We start from the raw sequence: 20,874 nt of genomic DNA on the forward strand, positions 1-20,874 counted from the left end.
ATTGACATGTAGGCCGGCTAGTCATTACCATAACAGTAGCTATTCTGAGATATATTTTGAAGTAGAACACTTTCTGCTATACACATGCCCATGTTATGTTCATTAATTATCATTGGCAGACTATAACAGTCATTCTGTTCCTCTATCACAATGTTAACAGGACCTGTCTTCTAAATAATATCCTATAATATCATCATTACGGCCCACATGGCTGTCTGTGTTATTCGACTAGCATTTGTAAGGGCATGTGTCACTTATTTCCCTGCAACGCACGAATGTCACAATATGGAGATATCCCCCCACCTGTAAATGTCAATTACCATATTTCCCTTGACATTTATCAGTAATGGCTGACACGAGCTATGTGTAATCAGTGTTATTATCGTGGAGATAGTCAGGGAGGGGCCTGCATGCTGTGCTGATAGCGTGGAAGGCACAATGCAAAGTGCGTCCACTTTAGGGCGCTCTCATCAATCAGAGGTGAATGAGACTTAAACGCATCTCATTGACAGCTTAATAAATAAGTAAATAAAAGCACTTGCTGTATAGATCATGTCATCACTCCTAGCTGTGTATCATGTACAGATTCTTAAATCCATGCCTTGATTAACCACATGAACCCTTATTCTCATGTCAATTTGATTTGAAACTGACATTAGAATGCCAGCCTAGATACAGTACATCAGTGTTTATTATATTCTTTTGTTGTATATTTAAGGGACCAAGCCCGAAGCGACTTCTTGGTCCCTTATTGTATTTGTCAGTTTGTTCTCCTTCCGCCAAAAATAGCAGTTCTGTTGGTTTTCGCAAAACTTAGCAATATTGCCAAACAGTGAGGACACGAAGCCCATGGCCATTGGCAAAAGGGTGGAGCTATAGCACTCAATTGAAAATGCAAACTTTGAACAGGCATAGTTCATGAACCTTTTGACCATCAGCAATAAAACTGCGATACACATATGCCTCATGCCGAACAACTTTTGTGTTCTCTGACCTTTGCTTAAACCTGATTTTCTGCTGGGATTTTTTAGCAATTTGCGTGAAATGTTCTACACAATCTATGGACCATTATCTGAAATGTCAGTTGAACAGAAGTTTGTGTGAGAAGATTTTTACAAAACATATAGCAGCAAACTGCACATACAACTGCACATACACTTGCACCCATGCACTGCCTACAGACTGATGATCATTCATATTTACTGACATGTTATATTTGCTGTTTATTTAGTTAATCTTTAAATAAATATATTTGTATACACTTTTAAAATGCTAAAGACGTGTCCACACGTCGTCTCAAATAAAACCGCGGGTGCTAAAGACGTGTGGACTGTGGACACGTCTTTAGGTCCTTTATAATGATATAAATGCGATCACTAAAATCCATTTTTGACAGCTTTTCAGAGTAAAATCTGTCTCATCTGTTTGGCACTTTAGCGCCTTTATTCTGAAAACTTCCCAGGCAAAAAAAAAGAGTGTTAACTGTGCCTGTGTCTCTGTTTTGTTGCAATCCTGAGTCAGGTTGTAACATAATTAAATTAAATATGACCCAGCAGTAGGCTATACACTATACAGTATATAACAGACCGACTAACTCACCACTCCAATGGAGAAGTAGTTGTTGATGATGCTGTACGGTACAGGGTCGCCATGCTCCTCCTTGTCTGTGTGAGTAACGTCAATTCTCCAGCGGTCAAGCATCACCTCCGTGCTGTGCTCAATGTCCCGAAGTATCTTCAGCAGGCTCTCACCCTCATAACCTAAAATAAACAGATGCGTAACAATAAACATGTTAACCCATTTTGACCTGAGATCAGATTCTAAAAATGTCTTCTAAATCCTGACAGTTTTCTGAAAAAGCTATGTTTCTGTCAGTCGTTCTTCGATTTTTCAAAAATAGCTAAAGCATAACATAATGCTAACACCAAAAGGGGTTCCATTTTCATACTAGAAGGCTTTCTTACCTTTATTTGTATAATCTAACATGTATTCCTTATACTGTGCTTTATAATGCCATGGTATTTTTTAGCATGGGCAGACCCTAACCCTTGCAGTGACAGCATCCTGGTCTTCCCACTGAGCTTCTATGATGACTAATACAGCATAGGACCTCGCATGCACGCTGATGGAAGCAATCATTTCGAATTATCTAGTTATTGGCCTTTAATGTGACAGTGTTCTATATTTGAAGAGACTTCCACCTGTTGACAAATGTGACGTGAAATTGCCTGAAAGCAAAACATCGAAACAGAACGTCACGTTGAACGAATGGCAGGTTTTACAGGGCAGTAGGTAATTTTACTCCTTGTGTTGACAAGAAGCATGCATGCTGTACGTATATCTTTAAGATAAATTGATGGATGCTGTTGTTTTGTTTTTGTTCAAAGGGACAGCTTTGTTGTAATAGAACTCTTCTGTTCATTCATATATCCACAGATATATACTGTATATATATATAATTGAAGAAATATTATTATTATTTCAACATTACACTTTGACACTTCCTGTGAATGCTTTGCCAATGCCACGTACCTCCTCCCCAGCGCAGACATCTTGCCAGGTCGTTGCCTGTGCCAAGGGGAAGTACACACACAGGGGGGTTCCGGTCCAGGTTGGCCTTATCTGGAGCAGCAAGAAGACAAACATCATGACAAAAACAATTCCACAAGATCGCATACCGTAAACGAAAACACAAATCCATTTTGCAGACCCGGGTTGCTAAACTACAAGTCAATATGAATGGCTCGTTGTTCTGTTTATTTCAAGAGGTACATTATTTTGGCCAGAAGGTTATTACCTCTCTTTGTTTTGATTGATAAAAATTGAGGCAATTTTTGAAAGGTCGAACAAGTAACAGGTCTTCAAGTCCAAATAGAACTCTGGCAGGTGATTTATTATTTTCTTCAAATGATGACTAATATGCTGTTTTCCAACTCACATAATCATCCTATTTTACCTCCCCTGAATACGGAGACTTGAATGCACATAATGAGTGTTTATAAATGAACCAAACGTCTTTTACTATTTCAGCCAAAATAACTAGACTGCAGCTGATAAGAGCAAAACTAACTAGAAAATTCGCAATTAAAAAAAATTGCAGAGTGTGGTTGCCGCAGTGGCTTACATATGCCCCTCCCACTAGTATTGCCAGCCAATTACAATTTCAAGTCACGCCTTAGATCATGCATAAGTAATTCGGAGGGGATTTAACCCCCGAAATTCATGTTTTTGCGACAAACGGTTACATTTCTCGCATTTGCGGCGCCCCCTATGGATGAAAATGGAATTGCTTTTAGAACTTGGTTGATTGAACCACCCCGGACCTGTGATTGAAATTTGGGATGGACATTCCGTTCGTGATTTATGGCATTTTTTGTGATATAGGCCCCTCCTACTAACTTCGGAAGACGATTACGGCCGAACGATACGCACTTTCAAAATTCTCGGCTCAGTTTTAATTGGATGGGTCCAGAGATCACGTGTGCCGATTTCTGTGAGATTTGAACGAAATCTGTAGGAGGAAAAGCAAAAAGTGTGTTTTGGACAAAATTCAAAATGGCGGAAAATCTATCATGGCGGAAATGGGCGTGGCCTATATGGGGAGATGCGTCATGACCCAAGGAATCCAGGGAAAAAATAAATTTGATTTTACGACCTACGGTTCAAGAGTTATAAGCCAAAAGGTAAAGTGGGCTGTTATAGCGCCACCATGAGGCCGACCGATAAAATTTTAGGGTTAAATAATTTTAGGGATAATGTTGAATTATCCCTAAAAGTTTTGTAACTATAGTGATTACAGTCTCCGACGAACAAATACTTTTATGTGAATTTTTGCCTTTTCCCATTCATGTCAATGGGGAAATTTAATTCACTAATAAATTCATATCAATTAAACTATACAACATTTCTCTTAACAAAATACAAGCACACGATTCCCGATTTTTCCGGTCAATTTGACATATGGCTCAAGTGCGTACAGCGTACAGTGTGGGAGGTATAAAGCGTCAAAATAAAGACTACTCCAGTGAAAAAATAAGTATAAAGTGTTACAATTACTAGAGTCTGGTTGCCCATTCGGGCAACCACACTAATGAAACAAATAACGCATTTCCAAATGTCATACAATCCCTTTATATAGGGAGATTATGGAAAAAGTTTGTGATTTTGGCCACACATACACGCATTCATGCAATATATATACATATGCACACACACACACACACACACACACACACACACACACACACACACACACACACACACACACAGACACACACACACACACACACACACACACACACACACACACACACACACACACACACACACGAAATATGTGTGAGACCGATTTCAAAGCACTTATGGCTTGTCTTAGATATGTCCAGCAGATGATTGATTGATTTAAAAAAATATATATATATAAATTACAATTATACAAAACAATAATAAATAAATAAATAAATACATGAATGTACATACATTAGCACTTACATTCAAAAGCACTGCAATTGATTCAGTTTCACAAATTTACATCTGACAAAAACACTCTAGTTTGTACCTGAAGTCTACTTTATACCTACAGTTTAAGTTTAGTTTATACCAACCGTATGTAGTCTAAAGTGCACTACTTACAGTATGAAGTCTAGTTTGTACCTATGAAGTCTAGAATCCACCCCACTGTTCCGTCCCCGCCACAGGCCAGCACCCTGAAATCAGGAACATCTCTGAAGAAATTCAACCTATTGAGACAACAAGTTAACACATCAGCCCTACTCAACAACCTGGAACTACTCCTTCTGTTGCAAGTATTAATTGCCATGACGGTGATGATGATTATATTATTGTTATTGTGTACACACACGCGCAGTCGCGCGCACACACACACACACACACACACACACACACACACACACACACACACACACACACACACACACACTCACACTCACACACACACACAGTACAGTACAGTGACAGTACAGTAGAGAGACCCCCTGGGGACCCCCACACGGTAACTCTGTCATTTCTCAACCGTTTCGGACGCGGGGCGGCTCGGCGGAACCGGGCCCGATCCTGACAACCTTTGCCGCGCGTCACGGTGCGTCACCCCGCATTTCCTGTCACCAAACTGTACACTATCCAATAAAGGCAGAAAAAGCCCAAACATATATCTTAAAGGATAATTCCATACTAGAAGGCTTTCTTACCTTTATTTGTAGTTCTTACGTCCCGACCAAAGAGGTCCAGGTGTTATTTTGTGCAAAAGCGTATTATTGGCTATTTCCCCTACCATAAGCCCCCAATGAATTGCATTGCATGGGCTATGGGGTGTTGTGCTATTTCGCTTATTTCCATCGCTCAAAAATATATATTTCTTGTATATCCTCTCTTCATAATGTAAATAGTATCCCAAGCGGCACACTTCACTACTTATTTCGATGGAAATAAGCGAATTAGCACAAAAACCCAACCCCCATTGAGGGCTTATGTTAGGGGAAATAGCCTATAATGCACTTTTGCACAACATAACACGTGGACCTCTTTGGTGGGGACGTAACAACTACAAATAAAGGTAAGAAAGCCTTCTAGTATGGAATTCTCCTTTAAGTAAATGTCCTTAGCTTGCTACCTCACAATTACAATAAATAATGCTTCTGATGACTTTTAACATTGGTTATATTGGTGATTTTGCTTCCGGTTCATTTGGGGTGAATTGCGGGATTTTCTAAATAAAAGACCCCGTGCATCATGTTGGCAGGGGAGCCACAGCGCCAATGGTTGAGACAATTTTGACGCCATTTCTTTTAAACCTTTTGCCTATATTGACATGCGCAAAATAAGAACGCCAGGTTGAAAGTTGCTAAAAAAGTAAACCTTATGAATTGTGTGCTATTATAATGATTACAAAAATCATTATAATAGCACACAATTCATAAGGTTTACATAATTGTTATAAGGTTTACATAGTTGTCCTCTCCTTTATTCAGCCATTACAACACTGTACAGTACAGCTTCTCTACAAGCCCCTCTAATCTCACAAAATAACACATGTCGCACTGACAGTCATTTATTCAGTGAGCTAGCCTGCCTGTTCAACAGCTAATTGGATCATGACAGGCAATGTTCAGTCCAACTCTTCCGTTCCTTCACAATAACAAAGACCTAACTGAATGAGCCAGCCTCCAAGTCTCGTATGACGGATAAATGATTCGCTCAATTACTCTCCAACTGGGACTGCAAACCATGTTAGACGCAAAACAGACGGCCGCAAACATGAAAGGCAACTTTGGGGATATTTAAATACCAAGAAACAAACACTTAATTTGGCATAATTATGTTAGCAAGGCAGCTAATTGACAGCAGTGTGTACGGCTGCCTCGGCCGGCAGTGTCCAATGGTGACCGGTCACCTTGCTAATGCACACTGTATTACGCACACTTGACAAAATATTAACAAGCTAAGGTTTCTGCAGGGCAGTGTCATCTGGAATGCTCTCAACCCAAGACCGGGTACTTCTGAGTGCAGCATGTCCAAATCTTTGCAATACAGGTGAAGCCTTCCAGCCACATGCAGAGAAATGTAAAAGAAGCATAGCCGACAAGGTCAGACTAGAAGCTTCACATTCTTAGTGAAACCTCATGGAGGCTTTGTTCCTGCACTTGCTGTTCATACTTGATGAGGAAAAAACATTTTTTAAATCATAATGAAAATCAAACAACATCACGGCAGGGCAGAGAAGCATCCTCTTCACTTTTCAAACAGCGGTGGATGCCGATGCAAAAGTGAAGGAGTCTTATGTAAATGATCCTTCCACTTTCTTAATCACAAAATCCAATGTTGCTCGCACCGATGCAACAAGATGCTGTTGTTAGTATGCGTGATCACACGTGTTAAGGTAAGAATGTTATCCCTCTCTGTCTGTCAATCATCTGCACTCACATCCCCCAACATCTACACACGCGCATATGCATATTGACACACTGGCCGCCGAATTAAGGCTCCAATATCCAATATTTGTTATGTGTGGTCCCACCTTAACCGTGTCTCTATTATGTGAGGGGATGGAGGGAAGGGACTAATTCTAAGACCACTCTTGCATGTGATCCCAGTCATTATGTGTGTGCAAGCGCAGAATACATTAACGTGTTCGTCAACAACAGATCACTATGTGGTTCTTACTCTTTCAGTATGTGGTATATAGGAAGCAGCTGTAAAGAGAGATTACCCTGGCATTGGTCCATTCTTGGCCAGGTTGTACACTTGTCTTGGGTTCAAAAGATACTGAAACTTTCTAGAAATCCTGAAGAATAGAGAATGCACAGGAGAAACAGAAGAAACAGGATTACAGGGATATTTCACCTTCAAATAAAATAAATAAATATATAAAAGAATTAATGAAACATTTTATGGAAAAATCACGGCCCCTCACCCTTTAGAAGAACATTCTAATGCATGAGGGGCCGTGGTTTTTCTAGTACTTTTCAGTGAAACACATCACATTCATGCACACAAATCTGTTGTGATTAACATAACGTCAAACACTAAGACTGTTTGTTGTCTTAGTAACTCTGACACCAATTCATTTCCAGTCATGTATGATAACAAACAATCATCTACTAGTAAAGATCAATTCATACATTTATAACTTTTGCCTGTGATACAAATGTCTTACAGTAGCGCAGACAACCAACAAAAATCACAATTACATTGTAACACGGCAGTGGACTGGGCAGCAGGGTACGACATATAGCGAAAGTCCCCTTGAGGAGAAGCCATTAGAAAGACTAATTCATTTTAATTTCAATTTCATTACATCAACTGGCTCAAGTCATATTTTGATCTCATAATTTAAACAAATGAGGCCTGGTGTAATAAGGAGTGAATGAATATGTTTCAGTAATAACCCAATTAGCCCTGGGTTAAAGAAGTAGGGGGGGGGGGGGGGTATGTCTTTACGGCTAGTGCGAGTCAGACATGTGACAGCATGGAGGGTGTCAGAAGGGGCGGTGGCCTGTCATCAAGGTGGCCGGTGCAGTAGGTAAATGTTATTGTGTTTTTATTTGACTACCGGTAAGTAAGCCTCAAGCACTTGGCAGTCAGGGACCATGCTGTTACTGCATGCTCTCTCTCTGTCCCAGTTAAAAGTACTGTCAGACTTTAGAGGCCTCTGGAAGAACATGGTGAGATCGTGCACTTACGTACCTCTCTCCCTGCTTCCCTCCGCTCTTTGGATTGACAAACACCAGCAGAGGATGAGTGCCCTCTATTGTTGTGATCTGAATAGGAGACAGCAACACAAAGGCATAGTTATTCGAGACCGGAGAATTCGCCAGAGGACATTTCCATCATGACACATCCACAAATATTATTAAAATTATACAGCACTTCCACAACTTTTGCTACCCATTACAACCAGCAGCATGTTATAGGAAATATCACTCACACATATAAAAATAAGGCCATCTATCTCAGCATATAGGCCTAGTGGTTACTTTCCACCATCTTGCTCACTGGCAAGGAGCTTTGTGACGTGTGTCAGAGGCCTTCCCAGTAGCTAAAACATTAGAAAGAGGGCGAGAGAAGAGATGAAAGGGGGACCCGCAGCACGCAGTGTAAACAAGCTCTAACCCGGCAGACCAGTTTGAACTGTTCTCCCTGCCGTAGTGTGCAACCACTCGCCCTGCTTCAGCTGTGTGTTTTCTGGTGCACTCCCTGACACAGATGAAGCGCTTAACTCCCCCTGTCTGCTACCCCAGCAGGCCAGGGGTGAATTAATGAGCTCTCTGTCCAGTCAGGAATGATCCATTACTTCCTGTAATTATAAATGATAATCCTGATTATTACACTGGTTAGCCGGCGAGCGGCAGAGATGGATGTGACTGGGATGTGATTCATTGTATTTCTCTCACAGCCACGTGCAGACGAGCTGTCGCCACAGAGGGCGGCGGGTTTTCATCGCCGGTGTGCTGGCTGACAGATATTAGTAATGATCCGACTGAACTGGACTTTGTTGTATGTACATGCTGATGACAAACAAGGGCTGTAGTGTTAAACCCTAAGGCCAGCTGCAAAAGGTACGCAAGTGCGCAATGATTGTACAGGTACAGTATATCAGCCATTTGTGACATTATTTTGTCTCCACATTGTGTAGCCAATTCTACAGTTTGAAAGCTGACTGTCACCTGCAGTCCTTGACCATCCACTGTGACTGAGTTGGCCCTTTGCATCTTCCCTCGGCTTGACTGGCTGGATTTGGAGTCGTTCCTCAATGTTGACTGACGTTCCTGGGGTCAAAGGGGGAATGAACAGTTGTGTAAGTGAGCCCTAACAATATAGAGGTACACTACAGCAGAACTATTTTGGTCCCATTTTTACATTCTCACAGTTAAAAAAAATGATTTAAGAAAATGCACACAGAACACAGACAGGTTAAGCACTTGAACCCCAGCATCCGTATCCTGGGGGGAACACTAGCTGGTTTGGTGTAAATGGGAAAAAAGCAGTCCAAGTACAGAGCGAATAGAGATTTACTAGATTTAGTCTAGATAGTTTGGGTGGGTAACTTACAGTATACAGTATGTAAGGCATTATAGCACATAGCAGGGGTGTGAGGTGATCTCACCAGAACGACGGGACAGATCGTGTTGGGCGGTAGAATGTGATCTTTCAGGGGTCCACAGTCACACTCAGGCTTCACATGGGAGGCACACTTATTATGGAGCTGAAGAGGTGACAAACGTTATTAACAGCCAACTCGTATCAATAACAATGTGTTCCAACTATGCACTTTCAGGTGGTACATTCACAGAACGATTGGCGGAATGACTTGAGAGGTGCAAAAAAAAGAAAAAACATAAATCCAGAAACAACAAGAAACAGTGGGGGAAATAATGAGGAGGTGGCTGCTTCTCCCTGGGTGGCATCCTACCGTGATTTGGCACCAGACGCAGTGCAGCCCAGTCAGGCCCTGGTAACACTTAATAGTTTTGTGACACTTGTCACACCTGGTGGGGCAGTTCCCCTCCACCCAGAAATGGTGCATCACCTGCAGATCATCATGGTGAGAAGCAAACGGGTATAAGGAGGTTAAGGGAGAAACATCTATAAAGACTATAAAGAAATAGAAATAAAGACAACCACAAGAAAGAAAGAAAGAAAGAAAGAAAGAAAGAAAGAAAGAAAGAAAGAAAGAAAGAGTTTGTGTATTGTGCACATCTTTAAGGCAGGATGATCCTGTAATTAGCAATGCTTAGTAGCAGCTCAAGTTGTTATAATTTCATTAGATGAAGAGAAGCCCTTGGTTAAATCTGAATGGAGCACTGCTGTTCAAAGCGTGCCGATTGGTAAACACTCCAATTGCCACACCTCTGTGTTTTTCTTCGACTTGACATAGGTTTTGATGCAAGACGGCGGAGCACGAGCCACACAGCGCTCATGGGCCGTGTACTTGCAGACTGTGGAAAAGAAGAAAGTTCACAGTGAGCATAAGGAAAGGACGAGCCTCAAGTATGCTTACTTACTTGCTATTCTGATCTAATGTATGCTGTTCACATACCACAAGACAATTGGCACTCGTGTAGTGATATAATTACAGGAGCTTGTAAACTTGTAGAATGTTGAAGCCTATTAATCCATTTTGGGCGGGAACCTCTTTTGGTGTTTGAAGCATTCTGTACTCCTTTAGCTATTGAAAAATAGCAGATCTACAAGCTCATAGAGATTGTAGGTCTGCTATTTTTGAAAAGTCATGAAAATGTGGCACAAATCTTTGAATATATATTTCATAGCGAACATTTTTAACTAAAATATTGGCTTCAGGGGGGTCCCTGGAACAACATATTTTGAGATGGGGGTCCGTGGCCCAATAGAGATAATTCTGGGGATCCTTGATATAAAAAAGGTTGAGCACTACTTACATAGAAACATGAGTTTTTCAGAAAATGTTTAGGATTTAGAAGCCTTTTTTTTGGCCGCCATGTGAATGATTGACTGGTGTCAGTGGCGTTATAGGGCCCATAGTGGCAGCTCTAAATGGTTAGTGGTTACTCACAAGAACAACAGAGTCCCTGCTTCCCCAGCCCGATCAGCATGTTAAGACACAGGTTACAGTAGGCTGGCTTGTTGAAGTGCTTCAACCTCCATACATGCTGTCCATCGTCTTTCACATTCTGGAGGGAGAACTCATTGATGTTAATTGCAGATTGATTAGAGCAGTGGTTCTCAACCTGTGGGTCGGGACACCAAGGGGGGGCCAAATAATATAAGAAACATAATATAACATAATGTGATCTTGTATAGCCTAGATCTTGTAGATCTGCAATTTTCACAATATTTATCTGTAGAACCGAGTCAAACAAAATGTCATGCCTCAAATCCTACAATTCCAAATGCTTATCAGAGTCGGGCGTCCCAAGTTCAAATATGATTATTGTGGGGGGTCACAGGCTCACTAGTATATCCACTAGTTGACCTTGCTGGTACTAGTTTACTAGTTTTTTTATTAGTTTACCCGTTTTTGTAGGCCTCAAGATCAGCTAGAATGCTAGATTATAGTCACCAATGTACACAACTACAAAAATAATAGGTAGTTAAACAACTAGTCGACAAATCGACTAGTAAACTAGGCAACTAGTCAACTAGTAAAAATCACTAGAAGTGAAAGCCCTAGTACGCAAGCACACACACACACACACACACACACACACACACACACACACACACACACACACACACACACACACACACACACACTATAAAGATCTAAAAATAAAAATAAGGTTCTGTTATCTACTCTATAGTGAGTGTATACTGACAATACTCAGGAGACCATCAGTGCTAGACAGAGGATGATTAGATGGCTCCATCTAGTGGATAATATAATAGTAGTAGCATTTGATCAGTCTCTGAATCGAATACAATAAGAAAACGGATGTCTAAGACATCAACATAAAACTGACAACGTGTTTCATATGATTTATGAGTTGTTAATAGTTGCTACATTCACAAGGATGATCCTGAGCACACATTTTCAACTTACTTCACACTCAGTTGCAATTTCACACATTCATACCTTGTACAGTACAACCTACAACTGTAAGTGCTAAGAGCTTACATGTGCAGTAGTTGAGTAGGAGAGAGGGTGTTATCCATTCATTTCCCCTCACAGATTTCAGTCAGGCTGGAGATTCAATCCAGTAACCAACTATGGTGGCCAAAGGCCAACCCACCTTTCTAACCTTTTTTGGCTACCACGGACGCCTGCTTTCTAACAAAAGAACATGGAGGCGTGGCCCCTTGCGCCTAAACACAGGCCCACGGCCGTCTTGAGTGACAGGCTGACAGTGCTGTTAAGAGGCAGGCAGACAGATTGTGACATTACCCAAGGGCCGGTTTTTATGTATTTATTATTAAGCTATTTGTTATAATCAAGAAATCACTTTGGAGTTTCCATTCATATGAGGAAATCGCTCTAAAAATAACTACAATACAGTTTGTGTAATGTCGCTATCTGCCTGCCTGCCTATCAGCCTGTCAGCCGCCTGTCACTCAAGACGGCCGTCGGCCGTGGACCTGTGTTTAGTTGCAAGGGTCATGCCTCCATGTTCTCTTGCGGTCCGGTCAGAAAGCAGGGACCACTGACCAGTGGTGGAAAGTAACTAAGGACACTTACTCTACTCTATTACTGTACTGTACAATTCTGTGGTACTTTTACTTCACCACTTAAAGGACAACTTTGGTTTTTCAACCACGGTTTGTGTTTTTTTTAGGTTGTTATTAGAGAAAGCAAAAGTGTTATTGTTATTTTATTTTTATTTTTTTGACAGGGGCCGGGGCTAAATATGTATTTTTTGATAAACTTTTATGGTGATTTCTTTATTATTATTATTATTATTATTAACTATAGTCCTACTAAACCCCAGGAAATCTGGCCACAAAAGATCACACTAGGGGCCAGTAGGGGGCTGCCATACTGTGTGTGACAGTGACAGGCTCAATATGTCAGTTTGTCACCTCCCTCCCTACGTATGTGCACGCGCACATGTAGGTACGCGCATGGCACTCATAAAAATGCTGTGGTACCGAAAAAACAGTATAGCGATATAACATTTTTGTAAATTGTTAATACATATTTGAAGTTTTTCAGAAAAGGATTTAGAAGGCGTCTTTAGAATTGGCCTCAGTCCTAAATGCGTTAAGCAAAAAGTCAAGAGTAATTCTTCCAAAACTGCCACTCACTTCATTTCAGCGTTGAAATGAAATGTAGAACCACATCCACTAGAGGGCCCTCTTATCTCTGAGAAAGATCCAAACAAGCTTGTCCTATAGCCTCCAGTGCTGGTTCTCAAAGTGGGTCCAGTACAGCGAGTCAGCGACCCCTCAGTCCCTGAGGGGGTTCCAGAGGATCCACAGCTAAATGATGCTTAGTTAGGAAATAACCAAATGAACCCTCATGGGGCTGTAATTGAGAGTCTACATCAATATTTAAACACAAAAGTTCAAAACACATTCCATTTGTACACTCTCAGAGTGATGGTGGTCCATGGTCTAATGCAGGGATACTCAAAGAGTGGCCAGAGGACCCTCAGGAGTCCTTGAGTGTGTTTCGGGGGAGGGGGGGGGGATCCTTGGCACAACAAGGTTTGAGAAGCGCTGTCCTAGAGTCTGAGGTTTGAGAAGCACTGTCCTAGAGTCTGAGGTTTGAGAAGCGTGGTCCTAGAGTCTGAGGTTTGAGAAGCACTGTCCTAGAGTCTGAGATTTGAGAAGCACTGTCCTAGAGTCTGAGGTTTGAGAAGCACTGTCCTAGAGTCTGAGGTTTGAGAAGCACTGTCCTAGAGTCTGAGGTTTGAGAAGCACTGTCCTAGAGTCTGAGGTTTGAGAAGCACTGTCCTAGAGTCTGAGGTTTGAGAAGCACTGTCCTAGAGTCTGAGATTTGAGAAGCACTGTCCTAGAGTCTGAGGTTTGAGAAGCACTGTCCTAGAGTCTGAGGTTTGAGAAGCGCTGTCCTAGAGTCTGAGGTTTGAGAAGCACTGTCCTAGAGTCTGAGGTTTGAGAAGCGCTGTCCTAGAGTCTGAGGTTTGAGAAGCACTGTCCTAGAGTCTGAGGTTTGAGAAGCACTGTCCTAGAGTCTGAGATTTCCAGCCATGGCCTGAGGAAGACCCTGTGGTTTAGTACTTTGATATGCCCAAGTTGCCCAAGGCTTTTTAACTTCCCTACTCTGTGTGAGTTTGTCTGAAGTTAGCCTTTATTGCCTTTACAAGTATATCTATTTTTTAAATAAAATTATCTTTTATCTGCAAAATAAACTCATTTAGACAGCAATTCTTTCTCTGAACATTTAGTTTTAGCCTTTAGGCTGTACATCCATACAAAAGATTAAAACAAATGTAGAGAGTAAAGAAATATATATAAAAAAAATAATGTAATGTATGAGACAAAGTATCTCACCCCAACAGACATGGTATGCGTGCACTTCACACATACACAGCAGTATGTCGGTAAAATTTATATATTTTACATGTACTAAATAATGCATTTGCATTTAGAGTAGACAGTGTGCATGTTTGTGCATTCACCGTGCAGTAATATGCAAGGTGTCAGTGTGTGTGATGTTTAAATATTGAGGTAGATGTGTGTGTGTGTGTGTGTGTGTGTGTGTGGGGGGGGGGGGGTCTGCGCATTCATAAACGTGATATTGTCAGTGTGAAGTAGCCAAGTAGCCATTACCTGCCTACTGCCCATGGCCTTGTGGCTACAAAGCCACTGGCCAAGTGGCAGTATCTGAAACAGTCCGTGGTAACTAGCAAACTCTCACTGTGTCGCACAATAACTACTGTACATAGTACCCTTAACTAATAACCTTGGTAGGAACTCTTGCACAACGGAGTATAAATTAGGCTTAACTCACATACCGTCTCTAGACCCAGTAGTACCAGTAGTGGGATGGTGGTCATGCCTCCCTGGATCCACTCCTCTAGTGACACTGTACCGTCATGGTCATAGTCAATCTCATGCATCATTTCCTGGAGGATCTACAACAGGATATGATGGGAAGGGACACTGATTGATTGATTGATTGAAATATTTATTAACAGTATGCAGAATAGGTACATTTCAAGCACAAATCAATGCAAAAACTGTGGACGACACTATAAAGCATTACACTTGTTTACAATAGGGTCCACCATTTTCAATTCATCAGAACATTTAGAGACGTACAAATATACACTTCTATATAACAAAAAACAGGAAATCATCATAAAATTAGCTAAAAAAGGGAAAAAACATATACAGTGAGGGGAAAATGGGGTGGGGGGGACTTTTTACGCGGGCCAGTTTCAAATTGCAGCCGTCCATAGGTGCCCTTTGAGAGCGCTTTGTGCCGAATCTGCTGCACATGGTTTGTTAAACTCCCTCTGGTGGTGTGGGTGTGGACTTTGTTGACATTAAGGAAGTATTACTATTTAGACAGGTACATGGGTATCTTGGTGGTGTAGCGAATCTTGCGGACCAGACTCATTGCAAGATGCTGTACTTGCCGTCAACCCTAAGCCATTCCAGCCTGTCAAAATGGGCAGGGGTGAGGTGGGTTTGGGGAGTGAGGCCTGACAAGTTTGGAGCCTTATTTAGGGTTTAACACGATGGAAATAAAGGCACTAATATATGCGATGCATGAAGTTTGTTGGCTCATTAGTGAACTGTAACACCTCTAGACTATTCACCAGGACAGTTTGAATAGACTGCACTACAAAAACATCAACAAATTGTTCTGACTACAAGATAAATTCACCTACACCCACTCTTCTCACATTAGAAATACACAAGGTTAAGGTGAGAGGTACACCCAGTAGTAGGCTACTGCTGTCTATTGCAGTGGTTCTCAGACATTTTGGGCTCAGGTCAACCCTGTGAATAACCTCTATGGCCACCTCTATGGCCTGAGGCCTGGTACGGTAGGCCGCAGGCCTGAGGCCTGGTATGGTAGGCCTCAGGTCTACCATTCTGAAATGTAATTTAATAATATTTGGACTGCTGGACAGCTGACAGTAGGCTCTCTTCACTCTTAATTTTTTTAAATTCAATTACATTTCTTTGATGCTGAAGTAGGCCGAAGTAGGCTGATGTTATATTTAAATGAGATGAAGAAAGTCACCACTCGCACCACACATTTCTCTGCGAATGGTTTTAATACTGCCACATTGACAGGTGTGTGTAGGCTAAAGAGGCTTTAGGGAAACAGGTTTGTGTATTCAGGAGGCCTTACGTGCGCAATGAGGACAGGTATGGCTGTGCTCTAGTCTTTCTATGTATTTCTATGTTGTTGTGTTTGACAGTGTGCTAGCACAGCGCGCAAGTAATAGTTTTCGTATGTCGCTGTTTGATGTGTATGCGCCGTGCCAGTGTATGACGTAATGACTACTTGTGCTTGATATGGCAGTGGTGTCAGATTACATACATGTATACATAGGGGCATTACCTTTAATCATCCGGACACTAAAACATACATATCGTCATCACGTAACCATCGAAAACCAATTACACCCTGGCATTGGGTCCTTTAATCCACATTACGTCATCATTGAGAGCTAGTTGTACCAGTTATACCCTGACGTCATATGCTGCTACGATACATACGCATCAAACGGGGCATACGCAAAGTAACCACAGTATACCGCTAATCAACTTACAGATTACATTTACATATACATAGGCATTTTTCCTTTAATCCACCAGACACTGATCGACATACAGTATGTCATACGCAAAGATGTGTATACGTCACCATCGAAAGCCGTCACTCATCCGTATTAATTACAACATTACGTAATTGATTTTTGTTAATTACGTAACGAAAGAATGAATTTGAAATGCTTAAATAGAATTACCTTCATGTTCCTTCATGTTCTTCAACTGAAGAACTGAAGAACATGAAGGTAATTCATGTTCTTCTTTCACAGAGCAGCTGAGATTTGACAGTTTGTAGCGCTCCACAGTACTTGCGCGCTCTGTTTGCGCACAAGTAGGCTTGTGCACAACAAGCAAGTAGGCACTCGACAGAGTGCAGTTCTAGTCATTATTATTACCATCATTCGTTTTTTCACTTCAGAAAAAAATCCTTTCTTACCGGCTTCAGCTCTGTTACGTCCCATTCCAGGTATTCAGCCACATGCATCATCTGAGAGATGATGTGCTCCAGCTCCTGTGGTGAAATCACAAGCTCTCATTATAAATAGTTTTTATTGTGCAATCTATTATAGCTTAAAAGGGGATGTAGGTATTGAGTGTCCTCGGCTTAAATTAACTAATATGCAGCATAATAGTAGGTTTTAAATGTCATTCTTTCACAAACAAGATTTCTAAACTGTTACACAAAGGGAAGTGCTCAGAGGTTGAGGGTGTAATTACAGTGGTTTCTCTTTCTTTGCGGGGCATGCAATTATATTCTACTGGCAGATGAAACCACTCTACGGTGCTCTGAACTACTCTAATAGCTGTATACTGAATATCAGTTCTGCTGTTCTGACTATGCTAATATGGGTTCACTTCCAAAATTATGTGATACTGCCATTTTGAAGACCTTCACCAACCAGGTGGAAAACATTCATGACCTTAAGCTATTGAAAGATAAATGTGCAATGACATACTGCATATTATATTAGATGGATAGAGTAACTGAAATGAAACTTTGAAGAGTTTCCCAATGATGAGAATGAAATGGCATCATTGTTTACCGAGCTGTCCAAAGACCCATTTCCATCTGTGTCGTAGAGGCGAAACATAACTGTGAAGAGAAAAACAAAATGTCACGCTATCGACACTGTGCTCTTTGACGCAAAGAGAATCCTTGAATGGGAAACACTCATCAGTGGTAATGACAGGAGAAATTAAATCAAACACATTTTCATTGTATTACACTGCGTTCAAGGTAGAATAATGATCCCCTTCTACAATGCTTGCAGGCATCTACAGTAAATCCAGCTTTAACTGTCCCCCCATCACCAACACTCAACAGTCACCATGGCAACAGAGTTCTCCCTCACCAAATGATTGGATATCACATAATGACACATAAACACTACTCAATCAAAATGTGACAGTACTGTGAAAATGTCCCAGGCATTTGCACACTAATGGCTATGCACCATGCCATGGCTAGGCCATGCACTGTATAAGCACAACCTGGTCTTTGCACGGGGAGAACAGTTGTGGCACAGCTCCTCATGATGCTGACATCAAATCTAATGAGAAGCTAATTGACATCATCCTGTGTGCGAGTGAGTGTGGCCTCTCTGGGGTGAAGGAAAGGGAACATGAGATAAGTGCCTGGTGGCATCTGGGTTAGTCTAGTCATGGAGCTGAGATGTGTTGGTGGCCACAGGAATGGGACAGTGGACAGAGGAAGACAAGGGGTAGAGGTGACCCTCTGTCTTTGCAGTAAAGAGGTTGAGCTAAATACATTTCTGAGCACTGCGTCAGTGGCCGTACATCTACAATATTATGGAAAACATGAACGCCTGTTGAAGTGCTTCACATAACAGATTTCTAATGGGATTCCGTTATAGTCACTAGTCAGGCAGCGGCTGAAACCCATGTATGCAAGCTCAAATGAAATCAAGGCAGTTTTCACAGTCAATCAGCAGAGGGCGATATCTGCCAGAAAATAAATGAAAAGAAGCATTGCTAAGATGCAAGGAGAGCCAGAGAGGGAATGCACAATATGGAAATGGTTAAATCAGTGATGTGGTTGGACATAGGGCAGCATTAGCTGAATTATTTATACTCCTGTGTTTAATGAACGCTCCTCTTCTCAATAATTCAACGGGTGAAGGGGAAATATAGCAACACATTAAAAGTCTGATGACCAATTAACCAATGTCACCTCATGAATAAATTATGTTATGAATGTAATAAAGACAAATAGGTTGCAACTGTGTTCTAATAAGGCAGATCATTAAAGCCTTACTGTATGTCCCACTTGGGAGTTAAAGGATTAAGTAAGTATTAAACGTATGTAATGTTCTAATAAGCACATCAGTAAACAGTAAAAAATAAATATAAAACATATAAGAAAGTCTAAATAGTCATTAGCCTAGTCTAGGGAACAAGAGAGAGGTAGAGTTGGAGGGAGAGAGAGATAAAGAGAACAAGGAATGGGAAAGAAAGCGAGAGAGAGGGTGCTGTGTTGGAATTCACTGAGTAATCCTTAAAGAATATACGAGACATCTGGAGACTTTCTAAAGGACAGATATAAAAACGATCAAGGATAACATTAACAGCGTATTTCCACTGAGAGAGAGAGAGAGAGAGACAGAGCGAGAGAGGTAGAGAAGAGAGAGAGAGGTAGAGAGAGAGAGAGAGAGAGAGAGAGAGAGAGAGAGAGAAAGTGGGCGAAACAACAAGTTGTGTCACAAAATACGCACACTCCAGCTTGTCCTCAGGTCGCCCTCCCTCCAGCAGAGAGAGGTAACAAACAATATCCTTCAGCTGCACCAAGGTTAGGGGTTTGGGTAGAGTGGTCACCCTCACAGGGGTCGAATTGCCTTTGATAAGCTTCAGCCCTGTAGAGGAGAGATCAGGATGATTCATGAAAGGTCTAATGAAAATGGTCCAGTGCAATAGGATGCCATTGCCTGATATTAATTGTACACTCAATCAATTGCAATTAGTAGTTAGTGGCAGAGGCCTGAAAATCAACGTATGGATGAAGTACAGTAGTATAATCAATCTCCTTTAACCTCTTCGACCTGTTTGGTGAGAAGATGAGATTTCACTTTTCACCCTTCTGTAATGAGTTATTTCTTTAGCTTGAAAGAGAGATAAACAACCAGGGCAGTTTGGAGTGGTGCTTGGGCTTACAGTTAACAAAGATCAATGACAATTAATCAGAAAATGTGCATAACCCAAAAATGTTCATGTGGAGTAAAAATAAGACATCACAAGCTCATCTACAGTGACCATTACATTCAATCAAAGTGATTAGCTGGGTGATGCTTACAGTATATTGGCATTAGATGCTTCACATCCTCTACTCACAGTTCTCTCCACACTAGTATCAATCCAGAATAGCTTCTTGTGAGCATGATTAATATTCCCTGTCAGTGATTATCATCTCTAGGACCCCAATCTACTTTGTGAAAGCATCATTGTTAATACAACGGGAACCAAATGGACCCTTTGCACACTATTTGAGTGTCCATTTGGTTTCCAACTATCATTTAGCTTGGGACCCCTTGGATACCCCCTTAAAGGGGACCCCACATTGAGAACCGGTGTCCAATGTAGCTTTACAACCAAAAAGTGTGTAATTCAGCAGGAACTTTGAAGCAGGCTGCAGGTTTGTGTGTATGAATCAATACCACTCTACACGCATTTCCATCACATGGACCTGGTCACTCACCATCCGCACCCAAATTACATGTAATTACGTGTATTTTGTTTGCCCTCCTCACCACTGGCTGTAACTGTAGACAAATAGTTGTTTCCCTAGGATGAGCAGGACCAGACACGGTTTCTGATTGGCTGAAACAGGGGTAGGGAGCTCTCGGCTATGTTTGCTTGGACCACACACGATCGAGGCGTTGTTGACGTCTCATATGTACGGATGATTTGATTTGATTGGTACCTGTTGGGACATAACTCGGACACTGATGAGACGGCTGAAGCGGACTTCGCAACGTTCGCCAAGGCGACTCAGTGGTGCCTCTCGTGGTTCAAGTCCGCTTCAGACAACGCGCCTCCGTCGGGGTGTCTGAAAACAAGCGCTCCCACGCACCGCTCATCCTAGGAATAAAATGTAGCCTAGACTAGAGCATTAGCATGCTGCTTTCATTGAGCTACTGTACCATGTCTGCTATTGTTATGCACCTAGTCTATTTG

At 41.5% G+C, this 20,874-nt stretch overlaps 1 protein-coding gene across 2 annotated transcripts in view; it reads right to left on the bottom strand.

Annotated features, from left to right (window-relative positions):
* dgkb (diacylglycerol kinase, beta) overlaps positions 1-20,874 on the bottom strand; it is an 80,206-nt gene that overhangs the window by 46,070 nt on the left and 13,262 nt on the right. For both annotated transcript variants that reach the window (XM_083761657.1, XM_083761656.1), the window contains exons 5-18: positions 19,419-19,556; positions 17,730-17,779; positions 17,123-17,197; positions 14,910-15,029; positions 11,051-11,168; positions 10,366-10,454; positions 9,929-10,045; positions 9,623-9,721; positions 9,183-9,284; positions 8,203-8,276; positions 7,226-7,300; positions 4,654-4,739; positions 2,533-2,622; positions 1,600-1,760 (exon numbers count right to left, since the gene is read on the bottom strand). In XM_083761657.1, the coding sequence (XP_083617783.1) occupies positions 1,600-1,760; positions 2,533-2,622; positions 4,654-4,739; positions 7,226-7,300; positions 8,203-8,276; positions 9,183-9,284; positions 9,623-9,721; positions 9,929-10,045; positions 10,366-10,454; positions 11,051-11,168; positions 14,910-15,029; positions 17,123-17,197; positions 17,730-17,779; positions 19,419-19,556 (1,394 nt within the window). The remainder of the gene's footprint in view (positions 1-1,599; positions 1,761-2,532; positions 2,623-4,653; positions 4,740-7,225; positions 7,301-8,202; positions 8,277-9,182; positions 9,285-9,622; positions 9,722-9,928; positions 10,046-10,365; positions 10,455-11,050; positions 11,169-14,909; positions 15,030-17,122; positions 17,198-17,729; positions 17,780-19,418; positions 19,557-20,874) is intronic.

Source organism: Protomyctophum parallelum, assembly GCF_964188405.1.
Source record: "Protomyctophum parallelum genome assembly, chromosome: 3".
In the NCBI taxonomy this organism is placed as follows: domain Eukaryota; kingdom Metazoa; phylum Chordata; class Actinopteri; order Myctophiformes; family Myctophidae; genus Protomyctophum; species Protomyctophum parallelum.